Consider the following 20740-nt stretch of genomic DNA (forward strand, 5'->3'; position numbering starts at 1 on the left):
TTGATCACTCTAGCATTAATGTTTTTAAATGTCTGCACATTGGACGTTTATAGATGGAAGTAATGCTGAGAGGCATTGGGAGTCAAAGTGGCACCTAATCGTTTATAATTGAGTATTGAAGCTTCTGTATCAGGTGTGCTTCTGACATTCCCATGTAGCTCAGTTGCACTTTGCAAATCAGTTTCATAAATGACTGGTTTTAATTAGGAATAAGTCTTGGAATAACCTCTTGGAAAAAGTGTCTGGCTTTATTGGTTTATTATAATACAAGCAATCACTTACAATACAGATAATTTTGTTTAGAGCAGTCTACTTCTCAGACTTTTTATTTGGAAGGATTAGTCATGAAGCTCCTCTCTGTCTGAATCTGGTAACTGAAGCATCTTTAAATAGATGGAATAGTGCTTGGAGCCTAAATAAGTACCAAACAGACTCTGTAATAACAGTACAGCATACATTTTCCTCACAATGGGCTTGCTTAGGGTCGTCCAGTAACGCAAGACGTTTCCTTTCTCTGGCATTGGTGCACTGTTGTACCTGAAACAATTAGTAAGTAATATAAAACTGATTACATTTCTCACTGCAAATATGTTGTGTTGTCTGATGGTCAGTACTGTAACAGTGTAAGACCTAAAGAAAGGATGTAAATCCAGGCCAGCGTTGTTGAGCCTACGCATTGCAGGTTAAAGTGGCACAGATATAATTGTCTGCTTTTACTGTCACCATTGTTTTGATAGGCTACATTATTGGACATTTAATATCCACAGAAAGTCCTAAATGGTTCTCTTTCTTTTAAATGCACTACAGAGAACAATACGTGTAATATATATTGTGCTGTAATTTACTTCGTTAAACAAAATTACATTCAAGATCTTTTTCCATGGGAACTTAAAGGCTCCTAAAATAAATCTGAACTGAGCATTTAATCTTTGAGTATGAACTAAAACGAGCAAGACTTACACATGCTTAATCATACAATTGGATTTTGATTCACTTATGAAGTTCTCTAGATAAAAGCATCTAATAAATAAATTATAAACTTACCTGGCTGCAAGCCCAGCATTAACTGGTAATGCCAACAAAATGGGGTATATGCCACCACCAACTGCACCCACTAAAGCACCTCTTATTAGGGCACAGGTTGGGCAGTTCAGGTCTCCTACAAAGACATGATTGTTAGCAGAATAAACTACTAGTAACTCATCACTTTGATGATGTTAAGGTCATTTGTGGAAAGAACATGGAAAAATGCTAAACTTAACAATGAATGTATGGGTACTAATAGACATTTTGCATGTGTTCATTTTCATATGCAGCTTTCGAGCTTTGATAATGCACCTTGTCAGAAAGACGTTTTAAACTGGTTCTATAAGTATGATGTTAGATAGATAGATAGTTAATTTCATAAACAATTAAAGTTCAATTCACGATATTCCTAAAGCCCATGGTGCTTTGCACAAAATAAGAGCAATACATCTGGTGAAACGTGAACACACTCAGCAACAACAAAAATGTGGGTACTTATAAAAACCACATTAATAAAGCGAGTTGCTTCAGTCTTAATTCATCTCACCATAGAAGACAAAGTGGCCAACAGTCACATACAGAAGGATTTGTGTTTATTGATCTAGATGTAATCAATATATTAAACTTTGGTTGTATGGAATACAGACTACACTGCAAAATGTGACCTTACAATATATTGCCATTACTGCTGATATTAGACAATGTACAATCCTGGGCAAAAAAGTGTCCAAATTATTGTTCAGAAAATTAGCAAGAACTGTGTTAATGTGGTTATTATTGTGTTGTAATGGCATGTTACACTCACCTGCTAATAAAGGATTGCTCACAGTTGCGTTGTATAAGGCCACTGTTGTCAGGAAGGGAAGAACTGACATAGGAAGGCTGGAGGTGAAGCGTCCCTGTGTAACATGGAGTGCACGTCGGTATAAACTATTGGCAATCAGACCAGCCAGTCCAGCATTGCCACCCAAATACACAGGACCATATGCAAATATTTTCCTGTTGGGACAGAACTGTTCAGGTTATCAAGACAATTAGTACAATTAAATAATTTTAATATCATATTGGTTTTACAAGACAGTGGTAACTGGGTAATGCCCCAACACTGCTAAGCCTACACTCCCAAGTTAAGCCACTTCACCCTTCATTTCTTGGATTGTATTTGGTCACAAGGTAAGTCGCTTTGAATAACAGTGTATAAATGGCCCAAATGTAAATTCTTCATACCTGTCGATGTCTGGTAGCTTTTCAAACTTTTTGGCCAGCATTTCTATGATCATGCTTCTGGTTATTGGCTGCCCTTGCTCAGTGTCTTTAAGCGCCATTGTTCCTAAAACATTGTCAAGTTGAATTAATCAAAAGAAAGTGATGAACAGTAAAATAAATGCATGATGTATCACATTCTATAAAATCTTAGTTAACGTGATCATTTACGCACCTTTATATTACAAGTCCACAAATATGTGGGTCACTATCCCAGCCACATATGCAAATAGACAATTCAAAATATTCATTTACTTAGAAAATTATAATCAATAAAAATCCAATAATAAGCCTCAAAAAAATAATTCTTTTTTACCAGCAGCTTCATCCTGGCAAGGGCAGGGCACCAGTTTGTTGCAAATTAAAGCACACTCACCAATTCACTTATTAACTCTTACATATCTAGGTGGATTCTAGAGAAGCCAGTCCACCAACTGGCCTGTTTTAAGGAGGTGCTAAAATTAATTTCAGGTGTCTTCTTTTATAGTTCATACTTGCTTGTACATTTTGGTGACTGAAGCACTGTTTTTGTACCTTAACATTTTTAACACAAATCCTCCCTGGATAAAAAATGTTGGTGGTTTAGGTGCCATTTCAAAGCTGTAACTTTATTATTTATTAGAATTTTTAACATTATGTTTTACACTCTTTGGTTACATTCATGACAGAACAGGTAATTACTCATTAACACAAAAATTCATCAGTTCAAGTCTTTCAATTTGAAACACAGTCATGGACAATTTAGTGTCTCCTCACTTGCACGTCTTTGGACTGTGGGAGAAAACCAGAGCTCCCGGAGGAAACCCACACAGACACAGAGAGAACCCGGACCGCCCCACCTGGGTATCAAACCCTTGCTGTGAGGCGACAGTGCTACCCACCGAGCCACTGTGCCACCCAAAGCTGTAAATAGTTAACACTTTAATGTTCATAAATGATTTTACTTTACAAATTAATTTCTCATAATTTCAAGCCTTCATTCTGTCTAACCTGCAGGGAGTTATAAAGCCCTTGTTTTAAATGTGGTACTGTGACAAACTAAAATAAACCCTTGTGAAAAGGTTATTGATCATGATTTTTGCTATGTATAGAGTTGCTATGTAAAAAAGACAGACTAAGTAATTTTTTTGTGACAATCATTGTTTTGATAATCAAATAACAATCAAATAAAATAAAATCAACATTTATTTAGTCATAATTACACTAAGATTCAGAACTTATACATTAACTCCAGTTTGAGTACAGATGTTGACAATAAAATACACATGTATTTATTTATAATGTCATACTGAGGACCTATTGGGGGTCCTAAGCCCTTGGTTGTAATAATTAAACATGTTGTTTAAGGTGGTACACATTCTTACAAAAGGTACATTTAATCTTTCATACATTTGATCCATTATAAATGACCTACAGCATGGGACAGTTGCACCTATTTAAATATAAGTCACATAGATGAGAATACACATTCCCAGCTAACATAGTATGGTTTATATTAAGCATCGTGGATTATAATTCACAGTATAATTACTTACCTTTTAATGTCTTATATTAATCAGCTATTGTTGTTGTTATTATTGTTGCTTTGATCATCCGATCTCCTGTTTTCAGTCCTGGTAGGGCGCAGCCATTTCTGAACACGTGTTTTCTTCAACCTTCAACCTGAACTTTGAAAATGAAAGAGAATTTTCTGATTGGTTGATTTTTATGCCAAGAAATAAAATTCTGCCACATGATTGGCGCTTGCGTGTGTCAATCAGTGTTAAAGCGTGTTGACCACGCCCCCGGTTGCTAAGGCAAAGTGGGTGATGCTGCTGACAGTGCTGCACTGGCTGTGTGGAGACTGATCAACAATCCACAGCCTGACACAGCTGATGGATGCGTGGAAACACGGACAGGCCGAGTGGGTGCGTGGATGTGAATGAAACTCTCGGTGCATGACTGGACGTTTGAAGGGAATCGTGTGTTCTGACGGTGTAAGATGACTTGAAGTGTCTGTAGGTTTAAACTTGCAGGTGTTTCCCGACAGGCGTCGCACCGACATGCTGCTGTTTGCTGGAAATTAGCCGAATCCATTTCACAAGCAGATGCTTCAAATATTCAACCTTCTGGATATGATTTTACATAAAGCCGGTCAGTGTGGGATCTAAATGCTGTTTGAAGCTGAATCATGTCTCTTGTATTATACAGATTTAACTGTGAGTGGTGTTAGACTCCTCTTTCTGTACAGAATGAATGGATGCCAGTTTGGATTATCTGCAGAGCTTGTGGAGAAAGTGCATTGACACTTCTTTTTTTGTACAATGTCTGGTCTGATTGTTTTGTTGATCCCTTAACAGAATCTTTTATTGATTTTACAGCGAGTCAGAATTAAGGACATACTATACACTCTTAAAAGGCTCCCTCTGGCACTCTTAAGATTTAGCACTAACCCTACAACCCCTTTTGAAAGTTAGTTAGAACCAGTAAGCATCTGGAGCAGCCCTGGGGAAACCTCTGAGGAATCCTTTAAAGGGTTTCTTGATGTAAGTCTAACCCTGCAATCCTTTCGGAAAACTACCTAGAACCTTTATCCAAACAGAGCATCACTGAGAAAAAAATCCTCTTTAATATATCACGTGGAATCTTACACATAGATACATTAAGATCGTTTACCATCTAATTAACATTTAAAGAAACTTTTTATAAATGTTCTGATGGGTTTGATAGTTTAACACTGAACCTTCATTGTATAATCCAACAAACTGAGTAATCCTTTTAAAGGTTTTCTTGGTGTAACCCTAAACACATTATTGTAAAACCCTACAGTCCTTTTAGAAAACTACCTAGAGCCTTTATCCAAGCAGAGCATCACTGAGATTAAAAATCCTCCTTAATGTATCTACGAGGAATCTTACAACTTTTTTGGAAAGATTCCTAAAATAGTGTACCATCTAAAAGGTTTCTATTTAAAACAACCTTTTATAAATGTTTAATGGGTTTGTTAGTTTAAGCCTGAAGCTTCATTTTATAATCCTACAAACCTTTGAGGAAGCTTTCTAGAACTGACAACTTTTTAAACCTGCAAAGACCCGAAAGACACGAAAAAACTCTTTGGAAAAGTGGTAGTGGCAGTTTAACCTAAAATGTCCATGTTGACCCCTACAACTCCTGTAGAATGCTTCCCAGAACCATGAAGGAACCTTAATTGAAGATAAATGGTTTACCTTTTTGAAAAATCTTTAATGTGAGGGGTTTAATGTGTAACATTTTAGGATTGTTATCTTGAAAGCTTACATGTAGAATTTCTGCTGCCATGCCAGCTTCTGCAACTCCTTTAGACACTTAAATATAACTTATAAGCATTCAAAAATAATCCTAAAGAAACTGACTAAGGAATTCATTTGATAGTTTTGTTGGTTTTAGCCTGAATGTATCTACATAGAACCAAACAAAATACAAAATAAAACAAAACTAAAAAAGGTCATTCAAAGAACCCCAGGGGGGGCTGGTTAATAGCAGCTTTTTAAATTTGCTTTTAAACCTTGTCTAAAAATTAAAGATAGTATTTAAAAATGTACATTTCTTAATTGATGAATTATGATTGTATTTATTGCTTCTGTGGGGCACTGTTTATTGATTTGGTTGGAAACTTTCAGTCAAAATAATTCCTTTTTTAAGTATTCTGTTTAGGAGACTCAGGCTAACATCAAGTTGCTTCAACTTGGCAAAATTAAGCTGACCAATTAAGCTGGCAAATCAAGCTGACCAGACTGGAACAAGCCATTAAAGTGTTTACATACATCTCTACTTCAGGGGAAGTGAATCTGAGGAGTGAGTTTAGGAACTGTGTACAGAACTTAGTTCTTGTTAGGTATATCTGTTACTGTGAAAGCAGGAATGGAAGCCTAAGTGAAAGTGAAGTGCAGCAGTAAAGCACTTATCCCTCCACCCACCACTGACTTAAACCACTGCGCCTTTAATGTCTGCTAAAACTGGGGTTGGATTCCACTTCAAATCGCTTCTAATCAACTTGTGATCAATTGCCTTCTGGATGGACAGCTGCAGCTGAACGGATTTCCCTCGGACCTCTAACGGATACATTCAACTAATCAGGAATTGCTTAATTCTTGAGGATCTTAAAGTCACATGAAGTGATAAACTGGGACTGTATCAAATCCATAATGTCTTTCATAATACGAAATAATGGACACTGGATGGACTGCTCTTTTTAAAATGCTTCACACTGAATACTTCCTAGGTGGATAATGCTGTAAATTGGTTTATGAATCAATCATGCACAAGGCCGACAGTCATGGAGTCCTGCTGATGTAGGCTGGGTTCAGTTTTACGCGACGTTGTGACGACGACCATCTCGGTCTATTGGATTTCAAATGTGCAAGCTGAGCTAAATGCCATTTAACGTGGCTGCACAGACACGGCTCATAGACTGGCCGATAACTCACTACTTTACAACTGGCCCAAGACTCCCAAAGCCCTCTGTCCAATGAAGGGGAAACGTTGGTGTGGCGGTTCCACACGGATGTAAAGAAGCGAGCATGCCTTTAAGAAAAAGAGGTGAGCGAAAACGAGCCTGCATTACCTCCTTTTACTTCTTATTCACCTTAGAAAATTGTTTTGGCAGTGCATAATAAGAGGCTAATCGACACCACTACATAAGAGATCAACACAAACCACACTGTGCATGCATGCTAATGTTTACATTCTATCTCAGCATGGGTTTTTCTTACTCATTTTAGTCTTGATCCATAAATCTGTAGCAGTGAAGCTTAAAGTGTAGTTACGGACTATAGTGCACTTGCTCTCTGCTCTCAGTAGGCTATAAATAGACTTCAATGTAGACTCCAAGCTTCTGAAGCTTCATGTTTCAGATTTCACGACTGTTTATGTCAAGAGAAAGGAACATTTTCACAGAGCTTTCCCGGCATGCCAAATGACGTTAGAAACTAAGCCGCACCCAGTATGGGAGTAAATTTAATTCACACTGTAATAATTACCTGAGCTAAACTAACTCTTGCCAAGTTGACCAAAAAGTACCAAGCTGTGTCATGCTGGCACCAGACAGAAGCCCTACAATACCCTGCTTTATCAGAAGAATTATCAGCATGACTTAATGCTTGTTTTGTGTGGATTAGGTAGAAAAATGTCCTCAATGTCCAAAATTGTTAGAATTTTCAGAGTGGCAACTTTTTTGGTAGGTTATCTGGCAACTTCTTACTGTTATTATTAAATAGTAGATCAAAAACTATGATAAACCCAAAAAAATCCGATTGAACAGCTTTTACTTTAAATGATTATTTTAATTTGTTAATGGGATAACAGAGCTTTACTCATTTATTATTACTACATTTTTACTGTAATTTAAACTGTAATTTTGGTAATAAATGTTAGTGGTGCATTAATATTACCATTACTTAGACTATTTGAGATTCTGGTCATTTTACTCATTCTAATATGTCCAAATTTTATTATTATGAGATGTTTTGCCTACTGTTATAGCCTGACCTGCGCTCGAGTGTCTGTATTTTGATCAGAAACTCTAAGAGGTGGGTTTGGCGTCCTGTTTGGGGTGTCTTACTGCAGTGAGTCGAGGGAGACAGAACCTGCCATGATCCTGATCAGAATGAAGCGGTGATAAAACATAAAAATTATGATGATTAGATAAGGCACTGGACTATTAATCAGAAAGTTGCTGGTTTTATCACTGGTGCCACTAAGTTGCCACTGTTGAGCCCTTGAGCAAAGCCATTAAGCCTCAGTTAAGCCTCAGTTGCTTATTTGGATAAGAGCTGCTAAATGCTGAAAATGTAAATATAGAAAGGAAAGCACATCTGGTTTTGTTAAATAAAGTCTATTTTTAAACTCTAATTCATCATCTTAACCAAATACAGTACATAAAGTATTCATTCGCTTGCTAAGTTAGCTTATTAATACTTGATTCGTGTACCACTGATTAATAATTGCTATACACAGTGAAAAAATGATGAATTCAGATTGTAACACATTGTGGCTATGCTGGCAGATACGGCCCGAGCTTTAGTGCTGCTGGAGGACTACTGCTCCAGACTGAGGAAACCAGAGGAGCAGCAACTAAAAGCAGCCATTCAGCAAGTGATGGGCATTTTCAGAAGCAGTCTCTTTCAGGCACTCATTGGTGAGTAAAATGTTTATTTCTCTCCCTTTAGTTGTTTTCAATTCTCTGTTGCAATGACACCACTACTGCACTGGTCAAGAAGAGCCGCAGTCTATCATGTGTCCCCCCGTACATGCGTGCAGTCTCCGGCCGCTTCTTTCTACCTACCAGTGGCCAAGTCTTATAGAGAGTATGAAATACGTAGAGTCAGCTGTGTTTGTTGGATGTCTGGTCTGGGTGAGAGCACCACTGAGATTTAAACTTGGTGTTATCGTGTCATGGGATACTCATTTTAATCATCTTCTCCTGTCACTGGTTGTGAGAACATGTTCTCCCTGTGTCTTCCTGGGTTTCCTCTCGGTGCCTTGGTTTCCTACTACCTCTCAAAAACCAGATACAGCCATGGCATGGATATAATCTGATCTTATGAAAGTTTTACTGAGTTCAACAGTGGAGTGATTTACATTTACAGCATATAACAGGTGCACTTATCCAAAGTGAGTTACAGAAGTGCTTCTACAGTAAGGATTTCTCATCCAAGCTCGAGGGTGGCATAGTGGAACATGATGCTAACACGCTACTACCCATAGGTGCTATTGGGTGTCTACATACAGTTATGACTGGCTTTGTCTGAGGGCCCGTGATGGATTGGCGTCCTGTCCGGGGTTTGTTACCGCATTGCGCCCAGGGAAATCGGACCCACTGCTAGCACAGGATAAAAATGTGGTAAAGATGACAATGAATGAAAGTTCTCATTCTGAAGCCCTTGTTGAGCGCTTGAAGTGCATGCTTCTACTTCTTCTGCCTGAGACAAATGGATTTTTGATTGGCTTTCAGTGCTTTATATGGGCCTATTCTGCTGTTACTATTCAGTCCTCTGTCTTAGCTTACATGTGACTGACGCACATCCCTTATACATCAAGTCTATACAATCCAGAAACTCTAAATAGATTTAATCATCGTGATTAAGTTAGATTCTCTGAAGCCAGAGTGCAGGTTGCTTTACTCTAAATGCATTGTGATGCTGGTTGCAGAATGAAGCATATGCTTTGTTATATGGCTAAAGAATGTGGACATCTGATCATCAACTTGTTAGACAGACTATTCCAAAACCACAGGGGTAAAATTCCCATCAGACATTCCCTATATTCCCTCTTATCTTTGTGCTTGGACTGTGGGTTTGTGCCTTTTCAGTCAGCTCAGACCCTGATGTAGTATGAGAATACCTGGTGCGCAGTCGATGTTCCAATTGATCCCAAACGTGTTTACTGAGGTCGAGGTCAGGCACTGTGTGCAATCTATGTCTTTATTGACCTCATTGGAAGCACAGGGGCACGGTCATACTGTGGACCTTCCCCAAGCTGTTGGACATTTCCTAACTGGTTGCCACAATTTAATGAGACAGAAGTGAAAGGGAAAGTCTACAAGACTTAGTCAACTTTTAGACTTTTAGTCAACTCCATATGAAACTGCATGATTTTGGGATGGGATGTAAATACAGAGCCACATTCAGGTGTCCATATACTTTTGACCATATGGTTTACCTTTAACCTTGAACCTATACAATTGTTGAGGATGTTCAAGCTTTGTCCGACAGTCAGGCTTTACTTATTGGTAATCAATACAGTACCATTAAGCAGTAACAGGTCAGAAGTGTTTCCTGAAATAACCCTAATCATTTTATACAGCATTAGAGTGTGTAAGCTGGTGACGATGTGCAGACTGATGCCCCATTATGACCAGTGGAGCTGCTGTGCTCCAGCAAACTAGATTTCAAATAGAACCAGTCCGAAATGTACAAAACTCATGATTCATAACCCTGTACTGTATATGAGGATGGGATGGCCGAAGCCCTAAATGGATTAGCGCCCTGTCTAGGGTAAGTTTTCTCCGGGAAACTGATTCACAGCGACCCTGACCAGTATAAAGTTCTTGCTTTATAATAAAGAAATCACTACCGTCCTGTCCATCATTAGAGCCGACTTATTTGCTTAGTATCCACTATTATGCCCGCTCATCTGAATAATTTTGATTTGCTGCCCAGTCGGGAAAACCGACCTCAGTCTGCCAATTTGTTCCAGGGAGATCTTTAATGGGCTCCATTTGTCACTGTCAGATGAACAAGGTTGGATGTGGCTCGCTTTAAAAGTGCAGCCGTGGTTCTGTTCACAAGTTTCAGCAGAGCCACCGTCCCACGAGGGAACAGTTTTATTCTTCACTTCACTGCTAAGCTGTAATTCAATAATTTCTCTCATGGGACAGTTTTCCCTGACAGTGATAGTGAGAGCGGAGAGAGAGGGGTGGGGCGTTACAAAGACAAAGAGAAAGAGATTAAGAGAGAGAGAGAGAGAGAGAGAGAGAGAGATTCTGTTAATCAATAAGAAATTCTGTTCACCAGGAATCTAGTACCCATTACAGGGAAAGCATGTGATTTTTTGTTGTGCAGCTCTGGTTTTTGAAGTGTGTCTCTTTCAGTCAAGAAAGAAATTATATTCTTCAGGAATCTAGAACTCACTATAAGAAATGCTTTTGTTCTGTGTCACACAGCTGTGGTTTTGGAGTGTGTCTGTGGGAAATTGTGCCTTTCAATCAAGAAAGAAATTAAATTCTTTAGGAATCTAGAACCCACTATAAAAATGCTTTTGTTCTGTATCATACAGCTCTGGTTTTGGAGTGTGTCTGTGGGAATTTGTGCCTTTCAATCAAGAAAGAAATTATACAGTATTCTTCAGGAATCTAGAACCCACTATAAGAAATGCCTTTGTTCTGTATCATACAGCTCTGGTTTTGGAGTGCATCTGGGGGAATGTGTGCTCTTTCAGAGCTCTATGGAGGGCTGGGCTTTACTGCAGCATGCACTTTACTGGTATGAAGTCTGATACTTTTCTGAATAACGTTTGGACACACCAGCTTGCGAGCTGCTTTTGGTCCACAAGACAGTGAGACGTGATGAGCTACAACTTGCTTGGAAATGCTGACATCTTGTGGATTTGATAATAATATCCTGAATATGCTAAAATTAAAGAAATTATAAATACTCAACAACCTACATTACAGGTGCTTTGGTTTAAAATTCGCCTGGGATTATATATATTATTATGATTATTTTATTATATATTTTAGTACCGCTTTGATCTGGTCAGGGTTGCGGTAGATACGGTTACTGGGCACATTGCAGTAACAAACTCCAGTTGTAGGACCTTGACCACCCACCTCCACCAGACACAGCCAATTGTGTGTGCTTGAAGACACCAGGCCGACTGATAGCACTGGGGGTTCAAACCTTCTTGGGGATTCAGATCTTGAATGTAAAGGCAAATATATTCATGTGTATGATTTATATTCATGATTTTTTTGTTTATTGCTGCCTTTTTGGGATTTTGTAAATAAAATGCCTAGGTCAATCGTTTGGCTCAGTACTCACAAGTAAATTGTATTAATTTGATTAGAAACTTTAACTTGTTGAATCAGATTTTCTTGAAATAATACAAAATGTCAACAATTCACAAAGTATCATTCAGTATTATTCAAAATGTACTCATGAATTAACACGAGAAGTACTTTATATTTGTATACATTGCTTCTTATATTTATTTCTTTTTAATATACTGAAGCACAGAACGCTGCACTACAGCATGTTTACCACTAGAGGTCACTCTAATGTCCTGTTTTATTTAAAAAGCAAGAGTCCTAAAGAGCTGGACGATAAAAATCGCTAATATTTTTATCCACTCCTGATTCTACTAAGTTAATTACGATTTTTGGAAGGTGTAGGAGAACATCAGAAAACCAAACAATACTGGACTGTACTGGACTTCAGCTCCTCTTTGTGTAAATCTCTTATTAAGGTTTAAACCTTTAGGGAGCATTTGTTGTATATTATCAAGCCACAATCGACCATGAGCTCGTTGCTCGTCATATTCCATGGGCTGTGTGTCAGATTGGTCAAAATAGCAGGACGCCAATCCATCACAGGCTTCAGCATCCTTTCAAGACATAGCCGGTCATGTTTCGATGCAGACGCCCAACTGGTTAACACTGCTGGGGTTTAAACCCTGGATCCCAGCAGTAGCAGGCTAGTGTAATTTACTGCCGCACCATCCGAGCGCCCTGTTATCTGAGACGTCATTAAGAAATTGCAGGTAAGGGACTTTGTGAAAGATGAAGACAAGATGAAACTGACCTCATTACAAAAGTCAATATGTGAAGTATGCAAACAACATCTAGTGAAGCTACAAGCATTTGGAACTAATGAAGTAATAATGGAGTTAATGTAAGTTAACCAACACGCCATCATCTGCACCTCTATGCTTCCTCTGCCGGCCATAAATGACAAGGCAGAAGGGCATGATTCTGTAACCGTGCCCTCCTGCTGATCTTCACAGCAGGTGAGTCCATAATCGGACCATGGTGGCATTGATCCCACCGCAACCTTGAAGCCGTCCGTGAAAATGATTGAATAAATGATTGTACTGTACATAATTGTGCGTATGTGTATGAAGGGCTGTAGAGGAAACTGGGGTAATCTCTTCTCGGAGAGGAATGGAGATTAAGCCCACCCGCCCACGTGTTACATAACAGCAGAAAAACTGAACTTCAGCCTCAGTGAGAAAGAGAGGAATCATGCTAAGACTGTTCATCTGTAAATCCTTTCACTTCTACATTGTGGTTGCCTTGGAAACACAGAAGATAAATTCTCATTCAGTGACACATGTAGTCTTTATTCTAGCTGAATGTGCGGCCCCATTCACACTTACTGCTCTTAACATGTACTGTAAGTGTAAGTGGATTTCAATTGCAGTAAATTCATAAATATAGAGAAACAAGAAAGTGTTTGTACTTTGCTATTACTGCGTACTGTGCAGTTGCCAGTTTTAATGAGTAGGTATATTTGTTTTGTATTTATGTCAATAATAATAATATTAATAATAATAATATACCAGGCTTGACCAACGGTTGAGTCTGTGTCGCTAAATTACAAGATTGGTAGTTGAGATATATGGTAGTTCAACACCTGACCTTAAGCTGGTTTATCTTCTTCCAAATCCGTGACAATAAATTGCCACCTGAGCATCCCCATAACAGTTTTAAAGGGTTTGAACTGCATTGCCAGATGGATCTGCTGAAATAGAGATAGTTTACCCATGACCACTCTTCTACGATAGCTTGCTTGATGCAGATAATGGTCAAAGCCTTATACACACACAATTCTCACAGAAAACGAAAGGCTAGCGCTCTGTACCGCAGTCCAAACGCATTACCTACACATTAGCCGAACACAATGCAGCAGATGGCTGATTAATCCCCGCACAGCTCTGCAGTTACTGCATGTAGTTTCTTCATGCACATCAGTGTGGAGCTTTAGACACCGAACATCAATAAAACATTCTGAGCTTCACAGAAGAAAGCTGCATGAATCTCTGAATCACCGTCACACCTTACACTCTGTACACTCCGTCTGTATCTTATACACGGAACCTCATTCCACACGGACTGTACAACAGACGTGCTGCAAGTAAATATCGCCTTTATTGCCAGGGATTAATTGTTTCCAATATTGCTGTGATGTTTGAATCTAAATATGACTCAACACTCACTTGTACCGACTACATTGCACTGCATTTCTATCCAATGAAAACATTGGCAAGCATCACAGTTTATACATCCTTTAGCAATATCATATGCAATCAGTTATAGCAGATTTACTCTCTGGTTCTTGCTAGTCCAGGCAGTTATGGTAAGGGTGCAGCGCAGTTTGCCGCTGACCTTTTCAAAGTACCTCCAATAAGACGAACTGTTTGATATGACATGATAAAAGCACCTCAGGCTGTACAAACAAAGCTTAACGTGACTGACTGTACTAAAACAACGAGTGAGGAATTTCATCAGTGAAATGAATGGGAATAATTAAGAGAAGTTTAGTGTTCCTGTGTCATTCTTTTAATACATTAAACCATGTTAAGCTTTTTTAATGATAAGCAGTTTAGACACTCTCGGAAAAGCTGATTCTTACAATTTCTCAGCACCCTGAGCTATAAAGCAGGTTTAAAAGTGAAATGGGAGGAAAATATGGCTATAAACAGATACATGTGGAGCTTTCAGTGAGAATTTGTTGGTTATTCCACACAAATGCAGACGTCTTGATGCCTGATTAGACATTAGGCGTATCTACCCAATATTAGTTTCAGGCTGATCAGTGTGTCTTTTAAACCTTGGCGGTATCAACAAGTGTACACACATAGTAGTTTGTTAATACCAGTAACACATACACCAGTACACCAAATGGGAAAACTGGCAATTATTTGGTTCACCCTCAAGCACGGCTGTAAAGTAACCGATGGAAAAATGTCTTTGCTTTACCCAGAGCACTTTAAATAAGGGCAACTCTTGAGCTTTATTGCAGCTGGTCATCATGATCACTAATGCTGGCTGGTTAAATCGGTGCTGTCAGGCTCCAGCCAACTGACTTAATCACACTTTCATCCCAAAGCTATTCCAGTACACACACACACACACGGCCAAGCGTGTAATCCTGCGCTCTTGTAAGCACTCACGGCTAACGAGTTCGGGGAGTGTCCCGGCAGACGGTGCTTAAGGTCATGGTTTCTGAAGTGAAAGCGAGTGAGAGATAAAACACGACCGGACAGCGTCCAGTTCATCAAGATGAACGAGGGAGCTTCAGCTTCGTAATCATATTAAGTACCAACATTTGCAGTTGTGTTGGTGTACGTGAACTAAAGAACAGTGAGTGTATGTATGTGTGTTTGGGGGGGGGTGTTAGGTCATTGTCTGATTTGAAGAGAACAAGAGGCCTCTGGGAGGATTAATCAGGCTGCTTACAAGCTGCCAGATCAGGCATTAAGACCCACATACACATCCAACATCGCTCCATCGCTCAAGTCGTCCATGGTGACCAGCGGAGTTTCCCTCTCACTGTAAGTGTGCAGATATCAATGATCAGTGTTTTCCAGCTGTAATGAAATGAAAATGGTAGAATGCCGTTCAGTAACTGATCTTCTTGTTAGGTTTTACTTGGAATGGTTTGCTAGCTGTTTCTCAGGAGGGATTTGCATACATTTTGGAGTTTTCTTTTTTACTGTGTTGGCTGAAAAGTGTCGTTTTTGCTCTGTGCTCTAATGTAAAGCACATCTTTTGATGATCGGAAAATGGCTTTGATTTTGAATGACTGTCGTTACCTAGAGTGACCATATTTTGGTTTTCAAAAAAGAGGACACTTGGCAGGATGGCAGCATGGGCCAGACAGACACCTGCACTTTAGGTCCAAAAAAGAGGTCCTACTTTAACCCAGCGTGGCATTTAAAGCTGTGCCCATGAGAATATTTGTGCTAGCTGTCTGTAAAAGGGATGCACTTGTTGCTTGTCCACCCCCATGGGCAAGAAGAGCTGAGAGTGTCACAATTGCACAGAGGCAATGACACCTTGCAAATTGTGCTTGTATGGACGTCAGGCTGATAACACCACAACTTAGTGATGGTGGCCGAACGCCCTCTGTAACTCTTCTTGTGACTGCTAGCTACTTTTTATCTCTCTTATTTTAAGTCTTTTGAGCATGGTGCATGGCGCATCTCTTCAGGGATGATTTGTGGTTCCAAAAACCACACAAATACACCAGCAATGCTCCTAAATGTGTTTTCTGATGGATGCTAAGAATGTCCAAGCGAATGCTGCCTTGGATCAGATGTTTCTTGGGAGTGCCCTGCTGAAATAGGTGGACTTGTTCTTCTTCTTCTGAGGATACAGACCAGCTGGCCAAATGTAGAAGAAAGTCGGTGGATGGATGTCATTGGTCTGTATTTAAATGCAAATGAACATGCACTCCTCGAGTCCCCAAAGCCCTAGTACCACCCCCCCCCCCCCCTTTCTGCGGAGATGCTTATATTGTTAAAGAAGAATGGGTGCTTTGTTCACTGCCAGCTGCAATATGGTGGCGACCTCTGAGTAGCTTTACACAAATCAAAACAAATAAGGTTCTCGTGTACATCTAATAGCAGGTCCAGATTTCCCCTGTTTTCATGTCACATGGTCAATTGTAATTGTTCTCTTATTCTTGCAAATCTTGTGACCTTTTTGTGCAACTAATATGTCACAGCAAGTAAATATTCAATACTTCATGAGAAAATTGAGGGGCTTATTTTTGTGTTTTGTATTATTGTATTATAATTTGACACTACCTGGCAACCTGTCCTGATATGAATAGAAAATATGGACTCTCACGGCAGGTTGCCAGATAGTGTAACATTTTGCTGAATAACAATTATTAAAGAGTAATTTTTCTCACAGTGTTTCTTGTGACCTATTTGTGCAACTTGGAAAGCAAGTAAATATTCATTACTTAAAGTGGGACTTATGTTTGTATTATTGTATTAAAATTTTACACTACTTGACAACCTGCCCTGACATGAATAATAAAAAAAAATCTTTAATCTTATTTTTTAATCCTAATCCTATTGTATGTGTATATAAGAAATTAAGAGACCTAAAAGTATAATTAATCAGATTAAATGTCGAGAGTCCAAATTTTTCTATTCATGTCATGACAGGTTGGCAGGTAGTGTAACATTTTGCTGAATTACAATTGTGAATGTGATTTTTCCCAGTATTTCCAGTGAAAATGCATAAGATCTCTAATCCACTGGCTAAATGTAAGTGGGGATTTATCCTTCCATTTAATTTTTACTAGTTGTCTGGATATAAGGGTTGTAAATGCAATAACATTCTCCACTGTCCACAATTTAAAATAGGCTTTTCTGTCCGCCTTACATCTAGATAGATAGATACTTTATTGATGCTTTGCAGGAAATTTCTTATCTATCTACACATATTGGATCAGTGTCCGGTGTAAATGTAGCCAGTTGTTCTTCTCATGTATGCGATGAGAAATTTAATGGAGTAATTTAATGACATATACGGACTGTTGAAAACTGAATCCTATTGGTGGCTGTTTGCCGTGTCTCATACAGATACGTGGGTATAATTCCTCAATGTGTAATATTTGAATTTATGACATTAGCGGACACTTTTATCCAATAAAATGACCTACGGTAGGGACCAGATATAATCCAAGCAATTGAGGGTAAAGGGTCTTGCTTTGGAAATCAACAGTGGCTGTGGTGGAGCTTGAACATGTAATGGTTAGCACTCTGGACTCTGAATCCAGCAATCCGAGTTAGGGCAGTGATAGCTCAGTGGTTAAGGTACTGGACTAGTAATCAGAAGATTACCGGTTCAAGCTCCACCACCACCAAGTTGCCACTGTTGGGTCCCTCAGCAAGGCCCTTTACTCTCAATTGCTCAAAATCGTGTTCAGGTACTATAATTTTTTTTAATCTTTAAATCTGTCATGTGATCAGGATGACCCAAGCTTTTGCAGAACTGTATCTTTCAAATACAATTTGTGTCGGTTATCTCTAATAACACATCTCTCAGAAATGCTCAAATCAATCTGCTGCTCTTCTGTAGTTCAGTCTTCATCCTACAGCTTTAATCCATCCATCGCTCTCATATCACAAACACTAACACATCAATTTAATAAACTGACTACATTTTATTTGATGTGTACTTAAGAGGATTATTTCAATGCCTGATTTTTGCATATTGCAGTGTCAGAACTGAAGAGAGAGCGCAGCGTCTCGTTCATTCTCGTTTCTTTTCAGACATTCAACAAATAGCAATCTAATGGTATCTAAAAGTGGTATTTTCTATATTCCACTCAAAGAACAAAAAACGTATTAGATATAAAAACTGAATTGAGAATTAATGTCTGTGTGTTTTTTATCTTTCTTTCAGATATCCAGGAGTTTTATGAGGTCACCCTGTTAAACTGTCAGAAAAGCTGTCAGCAGAAGCTGGAGGAGGTCAGGCACATGGCAGAACAGTTTGAAACCTCAATGATCTGCCCCGGCTCCCCGAACACACACCCACTACCTGCTTGCCTACATCTAGAGGTTAGACACGCACAGATACACACCAGGGCAGTGACACACACCTACACACCTACACTTATAATATCAATTTTCAGTGACCTCTTATACTATATTTAGAATAAATTAAAGTTACTGTATTTACAGTATTTAAAAGTAATTTTGTAAATGTGTTTTTCTCTTTACAGGTGATGGAGAAAAGCCAAACGGAAAACCCGGCAGTGGACATCAATGCAGAGGTGGGTACATCCTGGTTTACTTTGGGCTAAAGTAACACACACAGATGCAGTGATTGATGTACCGAGCCTTTTGTACCAGGGTGTAAAGGCTATAGGTGCTGTGGACCTTGTTTGTCAAATTGTGTACCTTGTGGCTTTGGTGTGTATTAATGTGTGTGCATTGGTTTCCTCTGGGTACTCTGGTTTTCTTCCACCTCCAAAAACATGCTTATTGGTTTATAGGTGTGTTTATAGGTTTATAGCTGTTTTTGCTGAGCTTTTTTGTTCCGGAGTGGTTCCAGATGCTTCATAATAGATCTGGCAACCCTGATCATAGCAGTATGGTTATTTTCTGGATCATTTCAGCAGGCAGTTTTAGGTTTAAGGTCTGTCCCCTGGTTCTGCAGTTCCTCAGGTTCCTTTAAACATCCTCTGATAGAAATGTTTCCAGCATTTCTTTTAGAAGGTGAGTTGTGACATTTAGGGCAGTGGTAGCTTACTGGCTGAGGTACTGGATGAGAGATGAGAAGGATGCTGGTTTAAGCCCAACCACCACGTTGGCACCAGTGGTGGCTGCTGGTCTTTCAAAGAGGGGAAGCTCATTGTCGGCTTACATCATAAAATTTGTCAATTTATTTATACATAAATTCTGCCCTCCGTTCCTTTTCAAGAAAATGGCCTGAACTCGAACAAGGAAATGTTGAAATTATGTTAAACTGAAACAAATACTATGAGTGTTTTATTTACTCAATGAACAATGGAAATGGTCAAGTAATTTCACCAAGCAAATACCAAGAAATGGGTCGCAGTTTGTCTTTCGACTTCACTCGCAAAATCCGCGATGGGACTGAAGCTCCCAGTGATTAAGTGACGTGTAGATCTCCAAATAGCTGTCAATCAAAACGGGATTCAGCCTTTCGACTGATCCTCCAATCATCTTGCAGAAGCTCCGCGTCCAGACCCACCCACAGCTCCATTCACCCCCAGAGACGCTCAGCGTCCGGGGGCGGGACAAAATCGTGGCATTTATCCAATGACCGGCGAGTTTCGAAGCAATGAAAATAACCGTTCCATGCAGTCCCATTGAAGTGAAGAGACGCTCAGCTTCTACGGGCAAATGCATTGGCGCTACGAGAATGTATGAGAAGTTCGAGTCAGTCGATTTGTGATAAGTAGCTGATTCTGAACGAACTCGTCTTCGAGATGAACGTGTTCTAACGCATTTGTAGTCAATTAAATGTTAACACAACTGTACATATTTGACCATTTAATTTTTGACATTTTACGGGAAGCTGAGCTTCCCTTGCAGTCTTAGAGAAATTGCCACTGGTTGGCACTGTTGGGCTCCTGAGCAAGGCCCTTAACTCATACATGTTTGCATTGTATTAAGTCACAATCGTAAGTCGTTTTAGATAAAAATATTTCCTAAATGTGATAACTGTAAATGTACAAGAAAGGAGTGGGAATGAACAATTTTCATGCCACACTGTAAACAGTCATCAAAAAAGCACCTATGTAAGTACTAGGGTGGCATGGTGGCTCAGTGGGTAGCACTGTTGCCACACAGCAAGAAGGTCCTGGGTTCGATTCCCAAGTGGAGCGGTCCGGGTCCTTTTTGTGTGGAGTTTGCATGTTCTCCCCTGGACTAAACCAAGCCTGGCATTACAGTTTCCCAACAGAGGAGCACAAATCTGTGAGAAGGAAGAAACCTGGATAAATAGAAACACTTCCACCTGGAGCAAATTAATGCTTAATAAGGCGCTGGTGACTGGCATTTTGCTCCATGCTGCTCCTCCTCTGCCGCCCATATTTGGCAAGGCAGAAGGACGTGATTCTGTAACTAAGCCATGCTACTGATCTCCACAGCAGGCGGGCTTGTTATATGTTTAAATTGTTTCCTTTTAACGTAGTATCATTGTGGACTGTATAATCCCTTTATTTTCGAATTGTTTTCTTTTTTATTTACATATTCCCACAGAGCTTGTGTCCCAACTTTTCTGACAATAGGGTCTGTACATAGCACAGCAGTGAGACCGATGATCGAAGGACTGTGGTTTGTGCTCCTGGTGTGTTGCCAAGATTGAAGATAACAGTTAACACTGTGTGTGATAATGTAGATCTCCGTGTTTCCATTGTGCATGGTGTGTGTGTACAGGGCT

General features: G+C 39.4%; 2 protein-coding genes across 7 annotated transcripts in view; one reads left to right on the plus strand and one right to left on the minus strand.

The window, feature by feature from the left end:
* Positions 1–229: 229 nt before the first annotated feature.
* tmem126a (transmembrane protein 126A) lies at positions 230–3938 on the minus strand. Its single transcript, XM_063014069.1, has 5 exons — positions 3825–3938; positions 2254–2356; positions 1832–2025; positions 1045–1159; positions 230–537 (listed from the first exon to the last, which is right to left on the minus strand). The coding sequence occupies exons 2-5, from the start codon at positions 2349–2351 to the stop codon at positions 339–341; spliced, it is 606 nt and encodes a 201-aa protein (XP_062870139.1). The 5' UTR covers positions 2352–2356; positions 3825–3938; the 3' UTR covers positions 230–338.
* A 4377-nt stretch (positions 3939–8315) lies between these two features.
* dlg2 (discs, large homolog 2 (Drosophila)) overlaps positions 8316–20740 on the plus strand; it is a 147608-nt gene continuing 135183 nt past the window's right edge. For 5 of the 6 annotated variants that reach the window (XM_063014498.1, XM_063014487.1, XM_063014488.1 and 2 more), the window contains exons 1-3: positions 8316–8443; positions 18230–18387; positions 18552–18602. In XM_063014498.1, coding sequence (XP_062870568.1) covers positions 8404–8443; positions 18230–18387; positions 18552–18602 — 249 coding nt within the window. In that variant the 5' untranslated portion in view covers positions 8316–8403. Of the gene's footprint in view, positions 8444–12476; positions 12565–18229; positions 18388–18551; positions 18603–20740 lie in introns of those variants that run through there. The other variant, XM_063014490.1, reaches the window with a different exon arrangement.

Source organism: Trichomycterus rosablanca, chromosome 18 (assembly GCF_030014385.1).
Source record: "Trichomycterus rosablanca isolate fTriRos1 chromosome 18, fTriRos1.hap1, whole genome shotgun sequence".
Taxonomy (NCBI): Eukaryota; Metazoa; Chordata; class Actinopteri; order Siluriformes; family Trichomycteridae; genus Trichomycterus; species Trichomycterus rosablanca.

Coding starts and splice junctions, on each gene's coding strand:
- tmem126a (XM_063014069.1), bottom strand. CDS start 2,351: ATGGCGCTTAAAGACACTGAGCAAGGGCAGCCAATAACCAGAAGCATG. Junction 1,160..1,831: donor GAGCAATCCTTTATTAGCAG/GTGAGTGTAACA, acceptor ATGTCTTTGTAG/GAGACCTGAACTGCCCAACC. Junction 538..1,044: donor AATGCTGGGCTTGCAGCCAG/GTAAGTTTATAA, acceptor TAATTGTTTCAG/GTACAACAGTGCACCAATGC.